The sequence below is a fragment of the Grampus griseus genome (genome assembly GCF_964374135.1).
Source record: "Grampus griseus genome assembly, chromosome: 19".
Lineage (NCBI taxonomy): Eukaryota > Metazoa > Chordata > Mammalia > Artiodactyla > Delphinidae > Grampus > Grampus griseus.
This window is the reverse complement of record NC_139013.1, coordinates 16,105,218-16,124,081: the sequence shown is the minus strand read 5'-3', so window position 1 is coordinate 16,124,081 and position 18,864 is coordinate 16,105,218. Positions and strand designations below refer to the sequence as shown.

The 18,864-nt window shown below is 55.4% G+C and overlaps 1 protein-coding gene across 3 annotated transcripts; it reads left to right on the top strand.

The window, feature by feature from the left end:
• The first annotated feature begins 544 nt into the window (after positions 1-544).
• Positions 545-18,527, top strand: HPN (hepsin). Of its 3 annotated transcripts, none has more exons than XM_082676230.1 (13): positions 545-647; positions 1,107-1,260; positions 1,825-1,894; positions 7,875-7,976; positions 8,065-8,106; positions 13,163-13,292; positions 13,362-13,484; positions 13,623-13,663; positions 14,008-14,173; positions 14,275-14,465; positions 17,198-17,293; positions 17,487-17,629; positions 17,812-18,527. In XM_082676230.1, the coding sequence occupies exons 3-13, from the start codon at positions 1,879-1,881 to the stop codon at positions 18,100-18,102; spliced, it is 1,341 nt and encodes a 446-aa protein (XP_082532356.1). In that variant the 5' UTR covers positions 545-647; positions 1,107-1,260; positions 1,825-1,878; the 3' UTR covers positions 18,103-18,527. The 3 variants fall into 3 exon arrangements, with proteins under 3 accessions (XP_082532356.1, XP_082532355.1, XP_082532357.1); XM_082676231.1 differs by lacking the exon at positions 545-647 and having other exon boundaries at positions 1,092-1,260; positions 17,812-17,976; positions 18,194-18,527; XM_082676229.1 differs by lacking the exon at positions 545-647 and having other exon boundaries at positions 1,086-1,260.
• Positions 18,528-18,864: the final 337 nt, after the last annotated feature.

The window sequence follows — 18,864 nt, the reverse complement described above, 5'->3', positions numbered from 1 at the left end:
GAGAGGCTAGGGGCTGGGCAGTGCCAAGGCTGCCCCAGTGTGGCCCCCTGTGGGAGGCTGTGGCTGTGAGTACAGGGGGTGCGAGGGGTGAGCGAGTGGGTCCGACTGTACAGGGACGGCCCATCTGGCGTGAGCAGCCGTGGTCTGTGTTTGAGGGCATGGCTGTCCACAGGCAGGTGTCTGCTGGTGATCCTTGTGTGTCTGGGTGTTTATCTGGCCCTGGGGTGTGACGTGGATGACTCTTGGCTGCTGGCCAAGAGTGTCTGATGCGGGACAGTGTGTATCTGCCTCTGGACACTTCCGGCCACTTGGCCTGGGCCTCAGCACTCAGTGCTGCCTTTTCCGGGCCAGGTCCCCATCCCCCACCCCCGTCTAGGACTTCCCAGCTCCAGAGGTCATTGCTGCTGGCGGCAGAGAGGCTGCCAAAGCAAACCAGCCCCCGTGACTTGTAGGAAAGCAGCTGGGGGGAGGGGGTGGGGGGGGAGGGAGAGCAAGGGCGGGGGCAGGCGTCGGGACTGGGGCTGGGCTGGGGACACTGGAGGGGCAGAGGCTGGTGCAGGAGTTGGGGTGCGGGAGGGGTCTGGGGCACGGGCTGGGCTGAGGCCGGCCCGGAGCTGGGACCGCCTTGTTCGGGAGTTGGACAACAGGTGCAGGAAATGGCAGGGGCAGTGGTGGGCCTGGGGCTGGGCAGAGGATGCCGGAAGGGGCAGGGGTGGACAGGGACGGGGTTCAGCCTGAGCTGGGGCAGGGCGGGGGCTGGGCAGGAGGCAGGCGAAGAAGCCGGGGCAGGGTGGGCTTGGGGCAGCTGGTGCCCTCCCTCTGTGTCCCTGCAGTTCGTAGCTCCTTCCGTTGGTCCTTGGAAGCACCCCCAGCCTGCCCTGTCTCCCCAGACCCCCGGCCCTCAGGCCAAGCCAGTCCCAGCTCCTCGTCCCCTCAGCCCCGCACACCTGAGCCCCCTCCAGGCCGGAGGCAGGTTGCTAGGCCGGCCTGGTCCATCCCCTGCAAACCCTGTCCCACCAGCCAGGTGGCCTCCAGCGCTGCCAATCCCTTTGCCCGGCCCCTCCCCGCCCCTTCCCCCGCCTCTCGCCCAGCCCCCTCCTCCTCAGGTGAGGCAGCCAGGCCTAGCAGGCCCCGCGCCACCGCCGCCGCTGCCTCTGGGGCCGCCGCTGCTGAGGGGCCACCATGCTCCTGCCCAGGCCTGGAGACTGACCCTAAACCGGCACCATCTCTCAGCTCCGCCCCCACCTGCCGGACCCCAGGGTAAGGACCAGGGTCCTCAGTTCCAGTCCCCAGGACGTGGGCCCCCTCACCCAAACCCGCCCTAATGCTCAGCTCCCAGTAGAAGGGCTCCCAGGGACCCGGAGGGTGGGCTGTCAGGCTTCTCCCCAAGGACCTCAGAGTCCCAGCCCCCTGTTCTTCAGACTCCAAGATCGGCCCCGGTCTCCTCCTCCCTCAGACCCCGGAATCCAGGCCCCTGTGTCCCTCCTCCGAAGGAGGGCTGGCCCCCAAACCTCTTTCCCCAGGACCCAGGAGTTGAGGCCCCAGCTCTCCTCCTTCAGACCCAGGAGTTCAGAGCCCTAGTCTCCTCCTCACCCAGGCCCAGGCGTATGGGGTCCCCCAGGCCTGCAAATCCAGGCATCCCCCTGGCCGCTGGTCACACACTGACCCCATCCTTGAACCCAGCCCAGTCTGTGTCCGTGATCATGGCGTGCTCTGGCCGGGGCCCAGTCCCTCAGCCTCCCTGGATGGGCGCCTGGGACTGGGGGCACAGGGGCTGGCCTGGGCTCCCTCAGGCCCTGCCTCCCCCCGTTCATCTCCCCACAGGTCCCGCCCCGGCCCAGGAGGTCAGCCGGGGAATCATTAACTAGAGGCCGTGACATGGCGGAGAAGGAGGGTGAGTCCCCCTTTCCCTGAGCCCCAACTTTGGCTCTGCCTGGCGCCCTTCCTTCTGTGCTTCCTTCCCAGCCCTCCACCCCCTTGGAGCCCCCTCTCTCTGGCACCCCTCCTGGGGCCCATCCCCACCCGCTTCTGAAGTCTCCTCTACCTGATTAACTATTAACCAAATTTTCTGTGGGGCTGTGGCACCACCTGCCTCCCTGCCACCCCATATGACCTTCCTGGCTCCTTGCCTCAGTTTCCCCTCATCTCCCAGTGATCTCTCAGCTATCCCTGGACCTGTCCTCTACTTGGGGCCAAGGCGGGGAGACTAGCTATCACAGTCAAGGACACAGACTCCGGAGTCAAATACACAGGCTTGCATTCGAATTGGCTTCTGCCACTTTTTTGCTGTGCCACCTTGTGAAAGTGTCGTCGTCTCTCTGGGCTTCATTTCCCCCCTGGGTCAAGCATGGATTCTAATGCTACCCGCCTACCTACCTCCCTACCTCCCTACCCACCTACCTGCCTACCTACGTGAGGTTGTTGGGAGCACGTAACACACACAAGGCACCCGCATGGGGCTCAGCGTGTAAGACAGATGCGGTGCACCAGAGCTGTCGTGGAAGAGGTCGGCCAACTTGGAGTCCTGGGACCCAAGACCCCCACCGATTCCAGACATTCCTGCCACCTCCTCACACTGTGGGCAAAACAGCAGAGGGAGGACTTTGGACTCGGTCCGGATGGATGGAAAGGGGAGAGACAACAGAGAAACTGCTCCAGGGATGGTGGGGAGAAACCACATCCTCAGAGTGGCGGGCACTCGAGGGCTCATGGAAGCCCCTGGCAGGGGCTCCAGACACCCTGGCTCCTTCTTACCCTGGTCCACACTTGGGAGCCAGCTGGAAGGGCCCAGTTAGGGGTGGCCTTTCCTTTCCGCGCTCCCCAGCTGGGGCCGACTCCCTCTCTTCTTCCTGGAACCAGGCTAGCTGGGTTTGGTCCCAGGCAGTGTCACTTTCTAGCTGTGAGGCCCTGGGCAGGTGACTTACCCTCTCTGGGCCTCGTTTCTTCCTCTGTAAAATGGAGACAGTACTAGTGCCCACCTCAGAGGATGGTGTGAGGATTTACATGCTGTGATAGGCAGGAAGCCCTGAATGTGCTGGCTGAAATGATGGGTGTAGATTACTGGCCTCTTTGGGTCTCAGCACAGCTAGCAAATCAGAGCCCAAATCATTCAGCTGTGGCCCGGAGTAAATCCAGGCTCCCAGTGGCTCGGGAGAAGGTGCTTGTGCCCTTGCGGAGCAGGTGGGCAGCAGAGCCCTGCACCTTTGGAACCATTCCTTCCTGGAGCCCGCTGAAGGGATCTCACCAGGCCTGGGGCCTACGGGTGAATGAACCAGGGATGAAAAGCAGAGCATGTGCTGAAGGATGGCCAGAGACTGGCCTGGGGACAGAGAGAACCGAGGCACAGTGGGCTTCAGTGCATCCCCAGGCAGCTCGGGCCTGGCCCTGGAGGGGAGTCCTGCTGTCGTTTCAAACCTAGACACGAATGCTGAAAAGTTCTGGCGTTGTGGTTACTTGCTGGGTGACCCCGGGTGGGTGGCTGCACCTCTCTGGGCCTCCTTTCCTCATCTGTAAATTGGGGATGGTGATAATGACACCTTCCTCATTAACAGTTGCAAGGATTTTAGGAAACTGCAGGATGGGGTTAGGACAGGGCTAAGGTCGGTGTAGCTTCTGAGAACCATTGTGGCTGCAGTTGTGCTAATGTTTGTGTTACCATTCTGCTGGATTTTTAACAAATAAATAAATAAATCTATTTATTTATTTATTTTGGGCTGCGTTGGGTCTTTGTTGCTGCGCGCGGGCTTTCTCTAGTTGCAGCGAGTGGGGGCTACTCTTTGTTGCAGTGCTCGGGCTTCTTGTTGCGGAGCATGGTCTGTAAGCGTGCGGGCTTCAGTAGTTGTGGCACACGGGCTCAGTAGTTTTGGCTCGTGGGCTCTTGAGCTCAGGCTCAGTAGTTGTGGTGCATGGACTTAGTTACTCCGCGGCACATGGGATCTTCCCGGACCAGGGATGGAACCTGTGTCCCCTGCATTGGCAGGCGGATTCTTAACCGTTCCACCACCAGGGAAGCCCCATTCTGCTGTTGAAGTACACCTAAGGCGAGGTTTGGTGCTTCCTGGAGACTTAGAATCAGAGGAGGTGATATCTGAGTTGACATTCAGGATGAGGAGGGAGTAGGTAGGTGTGCCAGGCAGAGGGAAGAGCAAGGCTAACAGCCGGGGTGACAATCTGCCCGGTGTGCAGTGGCACGTAGCTAATTTCGTATTTCTGTCGGTAAAGTTGGAAATGTAGCTGGGAGGGTGATTGAGATCCGTTAGGACTCTTTTTGGTGAGAAGCTGGCCCATGACTGGGCAGTGCCGGGTCTCTCCACAAGGTGGCGCTGGTGGGTATTCTTTGTTTTATAAGTCCTGTCGTTTTGGTTGCTTTTTGGACCGGCTTATCAGTTGTCTGATAAGGACCCATATGGCCGTGTGGGAATTTAGGAAAGCATGTTCAACCCCCAAATCTCTAATAGCCATGCTTACATCCTAGAGGGGCTGGTACCACAGGCTGAGGGCTTTAGACTCTGTCCTGGGGAGCATTGGGGAGTCATGGAGGGTAGGGACAGGTTGGATTTGGTGTTTAGGAAGATTCCCTGGGGTTCTATGTGGAGGCTGGGCCAGAAGGAGAGACTGAGCCCAGGGGTTGGATGGGGTGGGAGCAGGGAAGGAGAGAGTGGGCGGGAGACACTTAGGAGGCCTGTAGCTGAGGTGGGAGGGAGGCGTCCTGCAGATGAGGGACATTCCTGAGGATGAGGGCCTCTGAGACGGGACCTGGGGATTTGGGGAGATGTTGAGGCCAGTATGGGACCTGGGAGGTGTGAAGGACCTTGGGGATTCAAGTGGGAGGCATCTAAGAGACTGCAGGACCCCCGATCTAGGACAAAGGAGAGTCCAGGGCTGGGGACAGAAAAGGGACACAGGCTGTGGAGGTGTGTAAGACATGCTTCCCCACGGGAGTGGGGAAGCATGAGGGGGAGGAGGCCATGGCCGCCCTGGGGACCCCAGATTTCAGGGAGTGTGTGGAGGAGATGGAGAAGTAGAGGGAGAATCAGAATCGGGCACGGGCGGTGTCCCAGAAATCAGACGGGGAGAGACTTCTGTTCAGGAAGCTGGAGTTGTGTACAATGAAAACAGACACGGAGCTGTAGATTGAATGGAGTTTCAGAGACAAGGAGCCAAAGATGTCACTTGGGAGGGTTTTGCAGCCAAATGGTGGGGACAGAAGCACTGTCCTGTGAGAAGACAAGGGCAGCCTAGCACTCTTGGAGGAACAGAGAGCAGAGCCTCAGGGGGAAGCTCGGGGGTCCTGGCTTACCCAGCCCTTTCGCCCCTGAGGAATCACGCAAGGATGCTGCTGCCTCTCGCACAGTGAGGACGCTTTCCTGCCTCAGCAAAGATATGCAGTGAGAATGCCTCTCACACCAGGGACCCAGAGCGAGGATGCTTCCTGTCCCACCAGAGGCACCTGTTTGGGGGTTGCCCGAAGTCCCCTGAACCAGAAGGCATGAAAGCAAGTTTTGCCTCTCACCTTAAGAGACACAGGGTGGCAGTGCTTCCTGCCCCAGCAGACGTGCCAAAGCCTCTGGGCTGGGCTGTGAGTGGCCCAAAGCTCTGCAGGCACATCTGAACAGAAAGGAACCAGGACAAGCCTGACGGCTAGCAGAGCCAAGACCTCCCACTGGAACCAGGAAGATGGTTGGGGGTGGAGGTGGGGACCTCTCTCCTCAGGGAGACAGGAAGGGGTCAGCCAGCCAGGGCTGGGCTGGCCCGGTCCACTGGGGCCTCTTTGGAGGGAGGAGCACGTTGCCGGGAATGGCTGGGCTCTCAAATTCTTAAGACACTCAGACAATAGGCATCCCAGGAAGGTGCTGGACTGCTCCCTGCTCCATTCCGGGTGCTGGCCTGGCCCTGTGCCCATCAGCCGTACTGCCACGACACAGATGGCAAAGCTGGGAGGTCCTGCAGCCCTGGGAGGGCCTTGCAGATGCCAAGGGCAGTCGGGTGCATGCCAGGCCCAGCAAAAGCTTTCAGCTGCCTTTTCCCTTTGGTTCTCCTGATCTCTAGCAAAAGGGTTGGCTTTTCAGCCCCAGGGCCCCTGTTGCACTGGGAATAAAATCCCTCTTGTCTGGGGGCTGCTAGCCCTCCCCAGCTGGCCCCAGCCTTGGTCCCACTGCCTTCCCCAAGCTCATGCCATTCTGGCCACATCAGTGGCCTCTCTTGCCCTCTAACCCACCATGCTTATTCTTGCCTCAAGGACTTTGCCTGTGCTGTTCCCTCTGCCCACTGTGCCCTTCCATGAGAGGTCTTTGCTTGGCTGGTCTCACCCCTCAGGTCTCCGCTCCAAAGTCACTTCTTAGGGAGGCCCTTCCTGAACACCCCACAGAACACTGCCACCCCCAACCCACATCATTTTCTTCATAGACTTTGCCACGATCTGGAGATTATCAAGTTCATTTACTTGTTTACTTGTTTTGGTTTTCCCCTCACTTTACACACATGGGAATGTGAGCTCCATGAGAACCAACATCTCATCCGTCTTGTTTTGGGATGTGTCTCCAGAGCCTAGAATGGTGCCAGGAACACAGTGGATGTTCAATAGGACAATGAATGAATGAAGTCTCATTTTACTGATGAGAAAACTGAGGCCCAGAGAGGTGAAGGGAGTTGCCCAGGACCACACAGCTCTAATGATTTAAAGGCATTTATTGACCAATAAAAAATGAAAAATAAATAAATAAATAAAAGCATTTATTGAGAACTTGCTATATGCCAGCCACTATAGCACAGGGAGGGGTAGCATGGCTTAGTGGTTATACACTTGGACCCCAGGGTTCAGGACTCAGCACAGCCTCTTCCTGGCTGAGTCACCTTGGGCAGGTGACTCCACTTCTCTGAGCCTCAGTTTTCCCTGTCTGAAAAATGGGAATCATAACTTAGATGAGGACTGAATAAGTTAATGCGTTCAGAGCAGTGCTTGGCACATACAACATGTGATAAGAGTATGGTTTTTATTATTATTATTTAAAAGAACTTTAAAACATTATACTTAGAGGTGTGTGCTAGGTGGATGCCCATTAAATAGATGAGGAAGCTGAGGCTCAAAGAGGTGACACCACCCGCCCAAGGTCCCACATAAGAATGGGTAAGGTCAATATATACATATATTTTTTTTGGCCACGCCACGCAGCATGCAGGATCTTAGTTCCCAGACCAGGGATCGAACCTGTTGCCCCCTGCAGTGGAAGTGCGGAGTCTTAACCACTGGACCGCCAGGGAAGTCCAAGGCCAATATTTTTAAGTGAGGCTGGCAAATTTCCAAATGTAGGTTCTCAACCTCCAGGGGCAAATTTGACCTTGGAGCTGGGTCCTCTGGGAGAGTTCTGGTTTTGGGGGGTTCCCAGGGGCAGAGGGTCTGGTATAGCAGAGAGAAGTGAGGCAGTGAGGAAATGCCAAACAGCAGGGAAGAGAGTTGCCAAGAGGGCAAAGGTCAGGGGTCACAGCCCCCAAGAGGCTCCAAGAACCTCTGGGAAAGTTAGCAGAAGTGAGACGTTCAAGAAAAGACGGCACAGCGTGATGAAGGAAATACAGAAGCGCAGCGTCATAGGGGAGGAGAAATCCCTTAAGTGCCAGGAATATAGGCAGGGAGGGCGGAAGCTGTCCCAGCCACGGCTCTTCCCAGCTGGAACCCTTGGGGGGCTGGACACCTGGTTGTCCTCGCCGCAGGGGAGGGACGGCCCTGCCAACTGTTCACCCCAGGAAACTGGGCCCAGGGCAGGGCAGGCTCAGGCGTGCGAAGTTGGCCTGGGGGCAGGCCAGAGCTGGCCCCGTGTTCAGATCCTGCCACAATGAGGACAGACCTGGCTGTGGCCCCAGCATGGTGTCTATTGCAGGTGGCCGGACTGTGCCATGCTGCTCTGGACCCAAGGTGGCAGCTCTCACTGTGGGGACCGTGCTGCTCCTGACAGGCATCGGGGCAGCGTCCTGGGCCATTGGTGAGAGTGGACGGACCCCTGCGCCTCTACCCTCCCCTGCCCCCTGCAGTTCCCAGCCTACCTGCCCTCACCTCTGCCTTCTCTGCAGTGACCGTTCTACTCAGGAGTGACCAAGAGCCGCTGTATCCAGGTGAGTAGAGCGTGCTGAGACCCTCTGGGGAGCCCTGGAGGAAGCCCGTACCTGGTGGGAACTCAATGAAAGGAGTTTTTTGAATGAACTCGTATTGTTGCTCTAAACACTTCACTTGTCTAACCCAGTGTTTTTCAGACTCTAAGTGTGTTACCCGTTAGTGCATCATGAAATTAGTGAGCTGAAAACCACACTTTAAAAAGTGTGAAATAGATTAAAAAAAATCAGAGTGCATCTCTCTCAGTAAGAAGAAGTTCTGTTAAGCTTTTCTTTTGGTTTTATGAGGGTGGGACCGTTATTCTCTCCATATTACAGATGGGGAAACTGAGGCTTAGAGCAATGCCACAGTTCACCCCAGAAAACAGACGTTCAAGGCTACATCATAATGTAAAAATGTGTTTCTTATTGCGGAACGTGGTCAAAACCTGTTTGAGAGGTACTGTATGAATTCAGCCAACCTTTTTCTAGCTCTCCTTGGAGGTAGCTGCTGTTAGTATCCCCGTTTACAGATGTGGAAAGTGAGGACCAGAGAGGACATGCAGCTGGTAAATGATGGGGCCACGAATAGCTCTTTGACTGGACTGGTAGGGATGTATCTGCATGCAGGTGGCCACACAAATAGATGCGGAAACGCATTGTGGAATGAATGAATCTTCCCAGATGCCAACTCCAAGCTGCCGTTCTGTGGCTCAGGGCAGCAGGAAGAATGGGGAAGTCGGGTGATGGGATGCATTTTTCACTCCCACAAGCCTCATGTAGTTCCGTAAAGGACTCAGCTCACATTAAGAGCAGAAACGAGCATCTAGACAAGGAAAGCCACCATCAAGGTCAAGCACCACAGTTGACCCTTAGAGAGCGTTTACACGTGCCAGGCACAGGCCTCAGGGCTTTGCAGGTACTGATTCATTAAATCCTCCCCACAGCCCATTTTAATATGGGGAAATGAAGCTTGGAAAGACCAAGTGACTTGCCTCAGGTCACTGGGTTGGGAACCAGGCAGCCTGGATCCAGCTCTTGGGTAGAACTGCTATACTCTATTGTTTCTCAGGAAACGGCCAAGTGAGTTGCCATAGTGACGGCTAACGCATGCCAGGCCCTGGCTGCAGCCTTTGCACAAGAGCCCTGTGAAGTCGGGGCCATTATCATCATCCCCATTTTGCAGATGGGGAAACTGAGGCCCAGTGAAGTGAACTGACTTGTCCAAGTCCGCACATTGAATAAATGGCAGGGCAGAGGGTCATGCACTTGCCGGAAGCTCGCTACTGCCACTGGGCTAAAAGGAGCCAGGCTCCGAGGCTCCTAGGGTGTGGGCCCCTCTCCATCCTCACCTCATGCTTGCTTCCGGTGCCCTTCATGCTCCAACGCACTGGCAGCTCTCACGCCCTCGAAGGACCCTCCCCGCACCACCTTCTTTCCCGCTCACACCCCGAGGCGGGTTTCAGGATCTTGCACCATCCCTGCTGAGCTGAGGCTCGCACCTGTCCTGCCCTCTCTGGTTCTCAGAGTCCTCATTTGGAAACTGGGAGTGAGAATTAGAGGAGGTAATGATCCGTGCAACACTTGACTCTAAGCCAACTTGGTTAACATGGGCTTTTGTGTCTCAGGCTTCAGGCTGTAACATTCCTGATCAGGGCCTTTCTGCCCCCAGGCTCCACACTGCCCCCCCCACCCCCCACCCCGCTCCCCACAGCCATCCTGCTGCCCCTGGTAAAACCCTCCTCACACTTGAAGTTCATGATTTACTCCTGGTGAATTTCAGGAGGGCGGGGGCATTTTGTTTACTGCCCCAGACAGTGTCCAGCACATAGTAGGTGCTCAGGAAACCTTTGCTTAATGAATAAGCATGAGGACAGATCGCCGACATGAGCCAACTTGTCCTGGGCCTCCAGCTGGAAAGTAATTAGGCCACGATTCAGACCTGGCTCTGGCCAACGCCAGCACCGTGCCCTTCCATTATACTCGGGTTTTTCAAAAACGTTGGGAAATTACAAAATGAACAAACAAAAACAACCCAGAAATGATATCCCCACCTCACTTTTCTGGGATTTTCACACCTCTAAATATATCAGACAATTTGTTGAGCAAACCAGGTGACCCAGAACATACTTTTTGCATTGCTTAAAATAATACAAACAAGAATAAAGAGTTTAGAAGTGAGAAACAGTGGCACAGAATATAGTTTTAAAAATACTTGGAGGGGGCATTTGACATTCCCTCCTCCCTCCCTCCCCCTCCCTCCAAATCCATCCATAAAGTGATAATTTTTTCCTAAAACCTCACACTTTCTGGAAATCACATTCCTAGAGCACTGAGAAGTCATTTAAAAATAAGAATTCACTCCCACCCACAGTTGGTGTTTCAGACCCGAAGTCTTGGTCTGGGGACTCAGTGGGTGGTGGGCACCACCCAGCAGAGGTACCAGGCATCCCTGGGCCCCCACCTGGAGGCCGTGACTAAGGCGAGCCAGCCAGGAAGCTCCTAGTTCAGGCTGTGGGTGAGTATATTTAGGGTGGGGACAGGTAAGGGTCCATGTGAGAGCCACAGAAGGAGCAGGGAGTATGCAGGTAGGCAGGCCTGGGTTCAAATCCTGGCTTTGCAGGTTCTTAGCTATATTCCCCCGGGCAAGTATAGCCTCTCCAAGGTTCAGTTTCCCCATCTGCAAGATGGGCATAGAAATGGTCTCTACCTTCCAGGATGGTGGTGGGATTCAAAGAACCCCCCAGATATGACACATAGCATGGGGTCAGCCCACTGACATCCCCAGGAAACATAGACAAGTGTTATTATTACTGTGCCATTATTGTTTAACCCTCAGGAGGGAAGCCACGTGAGAGGCTGTCTAGGGCAACGTTAAAAGCTTGGGGTTTGGAGTCCCTCAGGCCTGAATGCTCATCCTCTGTTTGCCTTTCTCTGTCCTCAGCAGGATAGGGTTTTCCCTGGAAGTCCTGCCTCCCCTCGTCCAGATCTGTGGGGCTGTGGGAAGACTGCTCAGCTTGGGTGTGGCCTCACCAAGTTCTTCCTACAAGGATGCAAAATTGAGTTTGCACCAGATTCACGTTCCCAGAATGTGCTCTCAGAACACCAGCCATGCAGGAGGCTCAGGAGAAAAGGGGTGCACAGCCGATCTTTCCCCAGGCTTACTCCTCCCCACCTTCCCCGTCTCAGTCAGTGGCAGCTCCATCCTTCTGGCGGCTCAGGCCAAACACCCTGGAATTGCCCTCAGACCCTCTTTCCCTCACACCCACATCCAACCTCAGCAGACCCTGTGGGCTCCACCCACAGAATCTATCCTAAATCTAAACTCTGTTCCCCCCACCCCACCCCACTGCCCCGACCCTGGCCCAGCCTCCATCCTCTCCCTCCTGGACCATCACACAGCCTCCTCCCTGGTCTCCCTGCTCCCATCCCGCCCCTACAGTCTGCTCCCCACACACAACCAGAGGGAGCCTGTGAACCCCTGAGTCAGATCAGGGCCCTCCTGGCTCAGAGCCCTCCTCTGGCCGCATCTCACTCCTGGTAAAAGCCAAAGTCCTAGTGTCAGTCCAGTCTTGTCTCCCATCTCCCCTCCCCTAGCTCACTCTGCTCCAGCCTCCTTGCTGTTCCTTAAACATCCCCCGTGTCTCCCCGCCCCCCATTCCACCACCTTGGGATCTTTGCACTTGGCAGTTCCTTTGGCCTGGTTCTCTGTTCCCTCCTCTGGCTTCTTACCTCCTTCGCATCTTTTGCAGCTTTCCCTGCCCACCTGTTGGAAAGTGCAACCTCCCCTCCCCTCAATGCCGGCACTCCCCTGCCTCGATCAAGCTCGATTTACCTCCCTGGCGCCTTCTTTTGTGACACACCATCTATTTAACCTCTCTGTCCTGTTTGTTATGCATCTCACCTATTGGCCTTTGAGCTCCTCAGAGCTGGGGGTTTTGTCTGATCTGTTCATTGCCCAAAATAGAGCCTGGCACATACTGAGTGTTTGCTAAATGTAAATAAATACGGCTAAGGGCTGTGACCTGGCTTAGGTGTGGACAAGGGTCCTCTGACCGTCTGAGGAGCAGCCTATGAGGGGCTGAGGGGAGCATCACTTCTCAACACAGTAAAGCCCCAGGCAGGAGGAATCCCCCATAAGCTCTCTCCAGTCTTCCTGTGTATCTCCGCCCTACCTCTTCTCAGAGTTTGTGATGCTGTGTTTGGTTGGGTGATTTTTTTACTGCTGTCTGTCTCCCCCATTGGTGGACTTTGGTTGGTGAGGGCACAGCCCAGGGCTGTCTTGGTCATCTTTATGTCCCCCGGCATCACCCCACACAGGACTGGGCATGGAGTATGTGTCTAGTTAACACTTGTTGAATGAATGAATGAATACTGCATCCTCTGCTTGGAGAATTATCATGCAATTTAGTGTGTATTCAAGGCTCTGACAAGTCCTGCAGAAAAAGATAGCTATTCTCTCTCTCTTTTTTTAAGATTATAGGAAATCTATTTAAATATTTTGGCACTGTGATGTATTAGTCAAGGGTCTTCAGGCTGCAAAAGACGAAAGGAAAATCTAAGAAACTGGCTAAACGAAAAGGGAAATTATTGACTCACTTAAGCAACAGTTCTGGGGGTTCTTCAAGCCTGACTCCATCAGGGGCTTTAAAAATGTTATCAGAAATCTGTTGACTTTCCTCCACATTGGCTCATTTTTCGCCTCCTTGGGGCAAAGATGGGCCCAGGCAGACCCAGCCTCACATGCCATTCTCCTGGGAGCTTGGTTAAAACAGTTTCCCTCGTCCCAAATCTCCTGGCAGAATTCCAGATTTCCAGCTCATGGGCAACCAGCTTAGGAACCCCAGTGGTAGGAGGAAGCCCCCTGGTTCCCCCTGGCGGGGCAGCCAGAGTCCCAGAGACCTCGATCTTTGGTTCAACTTGAGTCATGGGCCCTTCCAGACGCAGTCACAAATGTGGGGGGCCCGGGGTGCTGCCATCGGGCCTGCCAGGACTCAGGACTAGATCCACGGGGTCGGAGAAGAGGCCGGGAGGGCTCGGGCAGGAAGGCGACCCAGGCGGCGGTCCTGTCACCCTGCAGTGCAGGCCGGCCCGGCCGACGCTCGGCTCACGGTGTTTGACCAGACGGAGGGCACGTGGCGCCTGCTGTGCTCCTCGCGCTCCAACGCCAGGGTGGCGGGGCTCAGCTGCGAGGAGATGGGCTTCCTCAGGTACCGGGGTGCCCCTGGGGGTGGGGGGCTGGGGGGCGGGGCCGCAGGCCTGACCCCTGCCCCGCCCAGGGCGCTGGCCCACTCGGAGCTGGATGTGCGGACGGCGGGCGCCAACGGCACGTCGGGCTTCTTCTGCGTGGACGAGGGGAGGCTGCCGCATGCCCGGAGGCTGCTCGAGGTCCTTTCCGTGTGGTGAGGAGGGCGGCGGGCAGGCAGGGCGCGCACCGCCCCCGGCACGCACACCCCTGCTCCCCCAATGTGCCTTTCTTGCCTCTTAATTGGCCTCTCTTTTTGTCTCCCCCTGTGTCCCCATCCCTGTCTCTCCCACAGCGACTGTCCCAGGGGTCGTTTCCTAGCTACCATCTGCCAAGGTGAGACCCTGAAACTCAGAGTCTTCTTCTGAGACCCCCCCGAGGGCAGGGCCACGTCCCATTAGACACCCCCAGGCAGGCCTTATCCTCTTAGATCCTGCAAGGATGGGGCTGTGTCTTCTCAGATCTCCCTCCCCTCCTGGTAGAGCCATGTCCCTCTAGGTCCCCAAGGAGGGGGCTGTGTCTCCTCAGACACCCTCCCCGAGGGTGGAGCCACGTCCCTCAGACCCCTCAGGTTAGGATCGTGTCCACTCACTCTTCTCAGAGTGGCGCATGACCTCTCAGACCCCCTAAGGCAGGGGGTCCAGGCCTCCCACTGCCCCTGACTGCCCCCTCTCCCACAGACTGTGGCCATAGGAAGCTGCCCGTCGATCGCATCGTGGGTGGCCAGGACACCAGCTTGGGCAGGTGGCCGTGGCAAGTCAGTCTTCGCTACGATGGAGCACACCTCTGTGGGGGCTCCCTGCTCTCCAGAGACTGGGTGCTGACAGCCGCCCACTGCTTCCCTGAGTGAGTGTCTCCCATGGCGCTGAGGGGGGAGGCTGGGGAGCGGCGGGGTCGGGGAGGCTGTGCCCAGGCAGGCTGCCACCCTCCCCTCCTGTCCCTGGTAGGCGGAACCGGGTCCTGTCCCGATGGCGAGTGTTTGCTGGTGCCGTGGCCCAGACCTCACCCCATGGTGTGCAGCTGGGGGTGCAGGCAGTAATCTACCACGGGGGCTATCTCCCCTTTCGAGACCCCAACAGCGAGGAGAACAGCAATGACATTGCCCTGGTCCACCTGTCCAGCTCCCTGCCCCTCACAGGTAAGTCTGGGGCTGTTCCTTGGCCTGGGGACACCAGGGGCCAGGAGGACGGAGGAGGGGGCTAGGGCATAGGAATCCATGGTGATGAGGGAAATGATCCTGAGGGGCACACACTGGGCATTCATTAGATGGGGACAATGGGTACAGCCACTTTGGAAAGCCATGTGGCGATTGGTCAAGCAGTTCGACACAGAGTGACGATTTGGCCCGGCAATTCCACTCCTAGGTACGTACCCAAAAGAAATGAAAACACGTAGCTACACCAAAACTGGGGCACGAGTGTTCAGACCAGCATTATCCCAAAAGATGGAAACAACCCAGACGTCTACCATCTGACACATGGATAAACCAAACATGCTAGATCCATACAATGGAACGATACTAGGCCACAAAAAGAAGTGAAGTCCTGATTCATGGTACACAGTGGATGACCCTGGACAACACTGTGCTAAGAAAGAAGTCAGGCCCCAAGAGCTACATACTGTGTGATTCCATTCTTATGAAATATCCAGAACTGGCAAACGTGTAGAGATAGAAAGTAGATTAGTGGTTCCCCAGGAGGTGGGAGGGGGGGCGGCATGGGGATTCGGGAGGTCCCAGGTAAAAGGGGTGATGAAAATGTCCTAAAATCAACTGTGATGGTGGTTGCACTTTCCTATTGCCAGGCAGGCTAGTACCTATATCTAAAACCTCTCTAAAAACCATTGACTTGGCACTTTAAGTGGGTGAATTGTGTGGTATGTGAATTATATCTCAGAAGAGCCGTTACTGCCCCCCCCAAAAAAACGAAATGAAAAAATTTTAAGTATATGAATGAATCAGAAAGTCAGGCGTTATCCGTGTTACGGTTCTCTGGAGCATTTCCGTTGCTCTCAGTGAGATTCACTTGGGTGCCAGGGTGTCTTTGATACCTCAGCTACACATGCCTTTTGGATTAAGGGCAGGCCGTGGGCTCCAGCTTTCAGAAGGCCACTCTGTAGCAGGAATAGTAATAATAATGATAAAAATTAAAAAAAATAGTAATGGTGATGACAACGAAGTTAAAATAGCGATGATGGTGCCTTCAGCAGGCAACAGTGTGATGACAATAATAATAATGAAAGAATACAATAATAATGATGATAGGATGAACTTCAACACCTGCACACTCCTCCTGTGTGTGGCTACTGCCCTCAGCATGTCCCAAGCATGCACTCATTTCATTGTCCCAACAGCCCGGGGAGAGTTGGTTCCCTTATGATCCTGTTTTTTCACAAGGGGAAAGGTCCCAACACAGAGAAGGTACATAAGGCCCCCAATTCCCACAACTGGCAAATGGCAAAGATTTGAGCCCAGGCTGCCCGGCGCTGGAATCAGTGCCTGTGAGCCCCTGGCTGTGCTGCCAGGGAAGTCAGTACTATTTGGTTTGCATTTTTCTTATTTTTATGGTTATTTTTCTTCTGAATGGTCCATGATGCTGGTTTTCCATTTAAGGGAGTGATACATGTTTTTCTTTTCTTGTTTCTAAATTAATTTTTTTTTTGGAGTATAGTTGCTTTACAATGTTGTGTTAGTTTCTGCTGTGCAGCAAAGTGAGTCAGTTATACCTACACATATATCCACTCTTTTTTAGATTCTATTCCCATATAAGTCATTACAGAGTACTGAATAATACGTTTCTCTTTTTTTTTATTTTTTACATCTTTACTGGAGTATAATTGCTTTACAATGGTGTGCATGTTTCTCTTTAAAATAAACCCTTCTCTTTAGTGAATGGAGTAAGAGGGTTAAAAAGATTGAAGTGGGGAGGTATCCGCGGGGCACAGGTAGATGGGGTGGGAGGGGCCTAGGTTTGAGACACGTGGCTGAGGGGTAACAGCACGGGCTTTGGGGTCAGGTACTTGCCAGCTCTGCGATCTTGAGCACGTGGCTTCACCTCTCCATGCCTCAGTTTCCCTCATCTGTTAAATGACTTCTGAGGGTTATTGAAATGATGAAAAGGGTTAATCTGAGTCAAGAGCCTACAGCAATGCCAGCACTCAGTTAATATTAACACTCATTGCCATTGTCGCTGTGTTTTACTACTGCTAGTTACGTGAGCATTTCCTATTAGCCAGGCATGCTATTCAACGCGTCGCCGATGTCTCACTATACACCTCTGGGGGGAAATGATTATTCTTTCCACTTTGCACCTGAGAGCTCTGAGCTCAGGGAGGTGAAGTCACCAGCAGGCAGCAGGTAGGGCTGCCAGGACCACTGGTGAGGGTTGTGCACTGCACAAGGAAGTCATGTGTCAGGGATGCCATTCTTACTGTGGACAGGTGGAAGTCCAGCATCTCAAGATAATACCTTGTAAAATTTCTCACAGAGGCACCCTCTAGGCAGGGGCGGCCCCATGGGCCATGGTTAAGAATACAGGCTTGGAAATTGGGCCAAGCTGGGTTCAAATTCTGGCTCTGCCATCGACTCATGGACTCATTCTGAGGCTTTGGACAAACGACATGGCCTTATTTTCCCCTCTTTAAATGGGGTACTGATAACTCCTACCTCCCTGGGCTGATGGGATATTAAAGGAACTCACCCAGGAAGGTGCCTAGTACCTAGTGAGCTCTCAGTAGAAGGCAACTTCTGCTGTTGTTGTTGTAAAAGAACAGAGGGAAGGGTGGGCCGGGGGCACCAGGGGCAGCTGGGCTGAGGTCTGTACCAGGCGGGGCAGGCCGGCAGGGGTGGGACCAGCGTGGTCTGTCTCACAGAGTACATCCAGCCCGTGTGCCTCCCGGCTGCCGGGCAGGCCCTAGTGGACGGCAAGATCTGCACCGTGACTGGCTGGGGCAACACGCAGTACTACGGTGAGTTCCGTCCTCTGCCTGTGAAGTCACTGTTAAGGGAGACTCTGATCCGGGCTGGGGAAGGGCCGTTGGCCTGCTTGAAGGCCTCATGGCCCAGGGGTGTAGGGACACTAAGGAGCCTGGGTGGGCACCAGGAAGGAAGGGGGGTGTGCATGCCCCCCAGCTTCGTCCAGCCCTGCCTGCACACCCCCAGGCCAACAGGCGGGGGTACTCCAGGAGGCCCGAGTCCCCATAATCAGCAGTGATGTCTGCAACGGCCCCGACTTCTACGGGAACCAGATCAAACCCAAGATGTTCTGTGCCGGCTATCCTGAGGGTGGCATTGATGCCTGCCAGGTGAGGGACGGTGAGGGGCAGCCCGGGCCCCCGCTTCTCCGGGGGTGGAGACACATGGCAGTGGGTGGTCAGGCTCGCTACCTCGGGGCCAGAGCGCTCTGTGACCACAGCCCACAGTCATCCGAGGAGGGCCTCTCGGCTAGCCATCTTGGCTTCCAGCCAGGCCTTCCGTCCCCCACCAGGGCGACAGCGGTGGCCCCTTCGTGTGTGAGGACAGCATCTCTCGGACGCCACGTTGGCGGCTGTGTGGCATCGTGAGCTGGGGCACCGGCTGTGCCCTGGCCCAGAAGCCAGGCGTCTACACCAAAGTCAGTGACTTCCGGGAGTGGATCTTCCAGGCCATAAAGGTGAAATTTGGGCCCAGATGGGAGCCAGAGGGTGGAAGGGTTTGGGACTCTGAGGGGGAAAGGGAGCCAGGGTTTTCCAGAAACCAGCGCTCAGGCTTAGAAGAGGGTGCCCTAGGGAACGGATAGCCTTCAAAGGGCTCCTGGGGAGGGGAGTTCAGCTGTGGGACTTTGGGGGAAGCCTCTCAGACCTTGGAAGCCCCTAGTTGTCTTTCCCCAGACTCACTCCGAAGCCAGCGGCATGGTGACCCAGCTCTGACCTGTGGCTTCTCCTCGCTGTGCACGCCTGCAGGGCCCAAGCTGCTCTAGGTGGCTCCAGCCCACATGATGGGGTTCACCCTGGGATGGAACATTTTTCTTCTTGGGCCCAGCCCACAGGTCCAAGGATACCCTCCCTCCAAGGTCCTCCACAGTGGCGGGCCCACTCAGCCCTGGGACCACCCGAGCCTCACCCTTCTGACCCCCATGTAAATATTGTTCTGCCGTCTGGGGAGTCCCATCTAGTGCCCCTGATGACAGGATGCTCTTTAAATAATAAAGATGGTTTTGATTAATGTGGTCTCTGAGTTTGCAAATGTAAGCAGCAAATGAGGACATTTTGGGGAGTTGGAAGAGAGCAGTTGGGCCTGGCAAACATCAGACAGGGAGTGTGATCCTCCAGTTCCCACTGGCTTAAGAGAAAATACCTTAATTGTTTCCCCTAACTGGAAATGCTCTGGAGCGTCTGGCTTCAGGTACTGCTGGATCCAGCTGCTGAATATTTTTCATCAGGACTGTCCCTCACTTCCTCTCTCACATCTGATTTTCTGTGTCAGCTTCATTTCCAAGCAGGCTCCCCTACAGTCAGAGACAGAGATGTCCCCCCAACCCACCGAAACTCTTATATGCCAT

Coding starts and splice junctions, on each gene's coding strand:
- HPN (XM_082676230.1), top strand. Junction 14,174..14,274: donor GCCGCCCACTGCTTCCCTGA/GTGAGTGTCTCC, acceptor TGTCCCTGGTAG/GCGGAACCGGGTCCTGTCCC. Junction 17,294..17,486: donor GGGCAACACGCAGTACTACG/GTGAGTTCCGTC, acceptor GCACACCCCCAG/GCCAACAGGCGGGGGTACTC.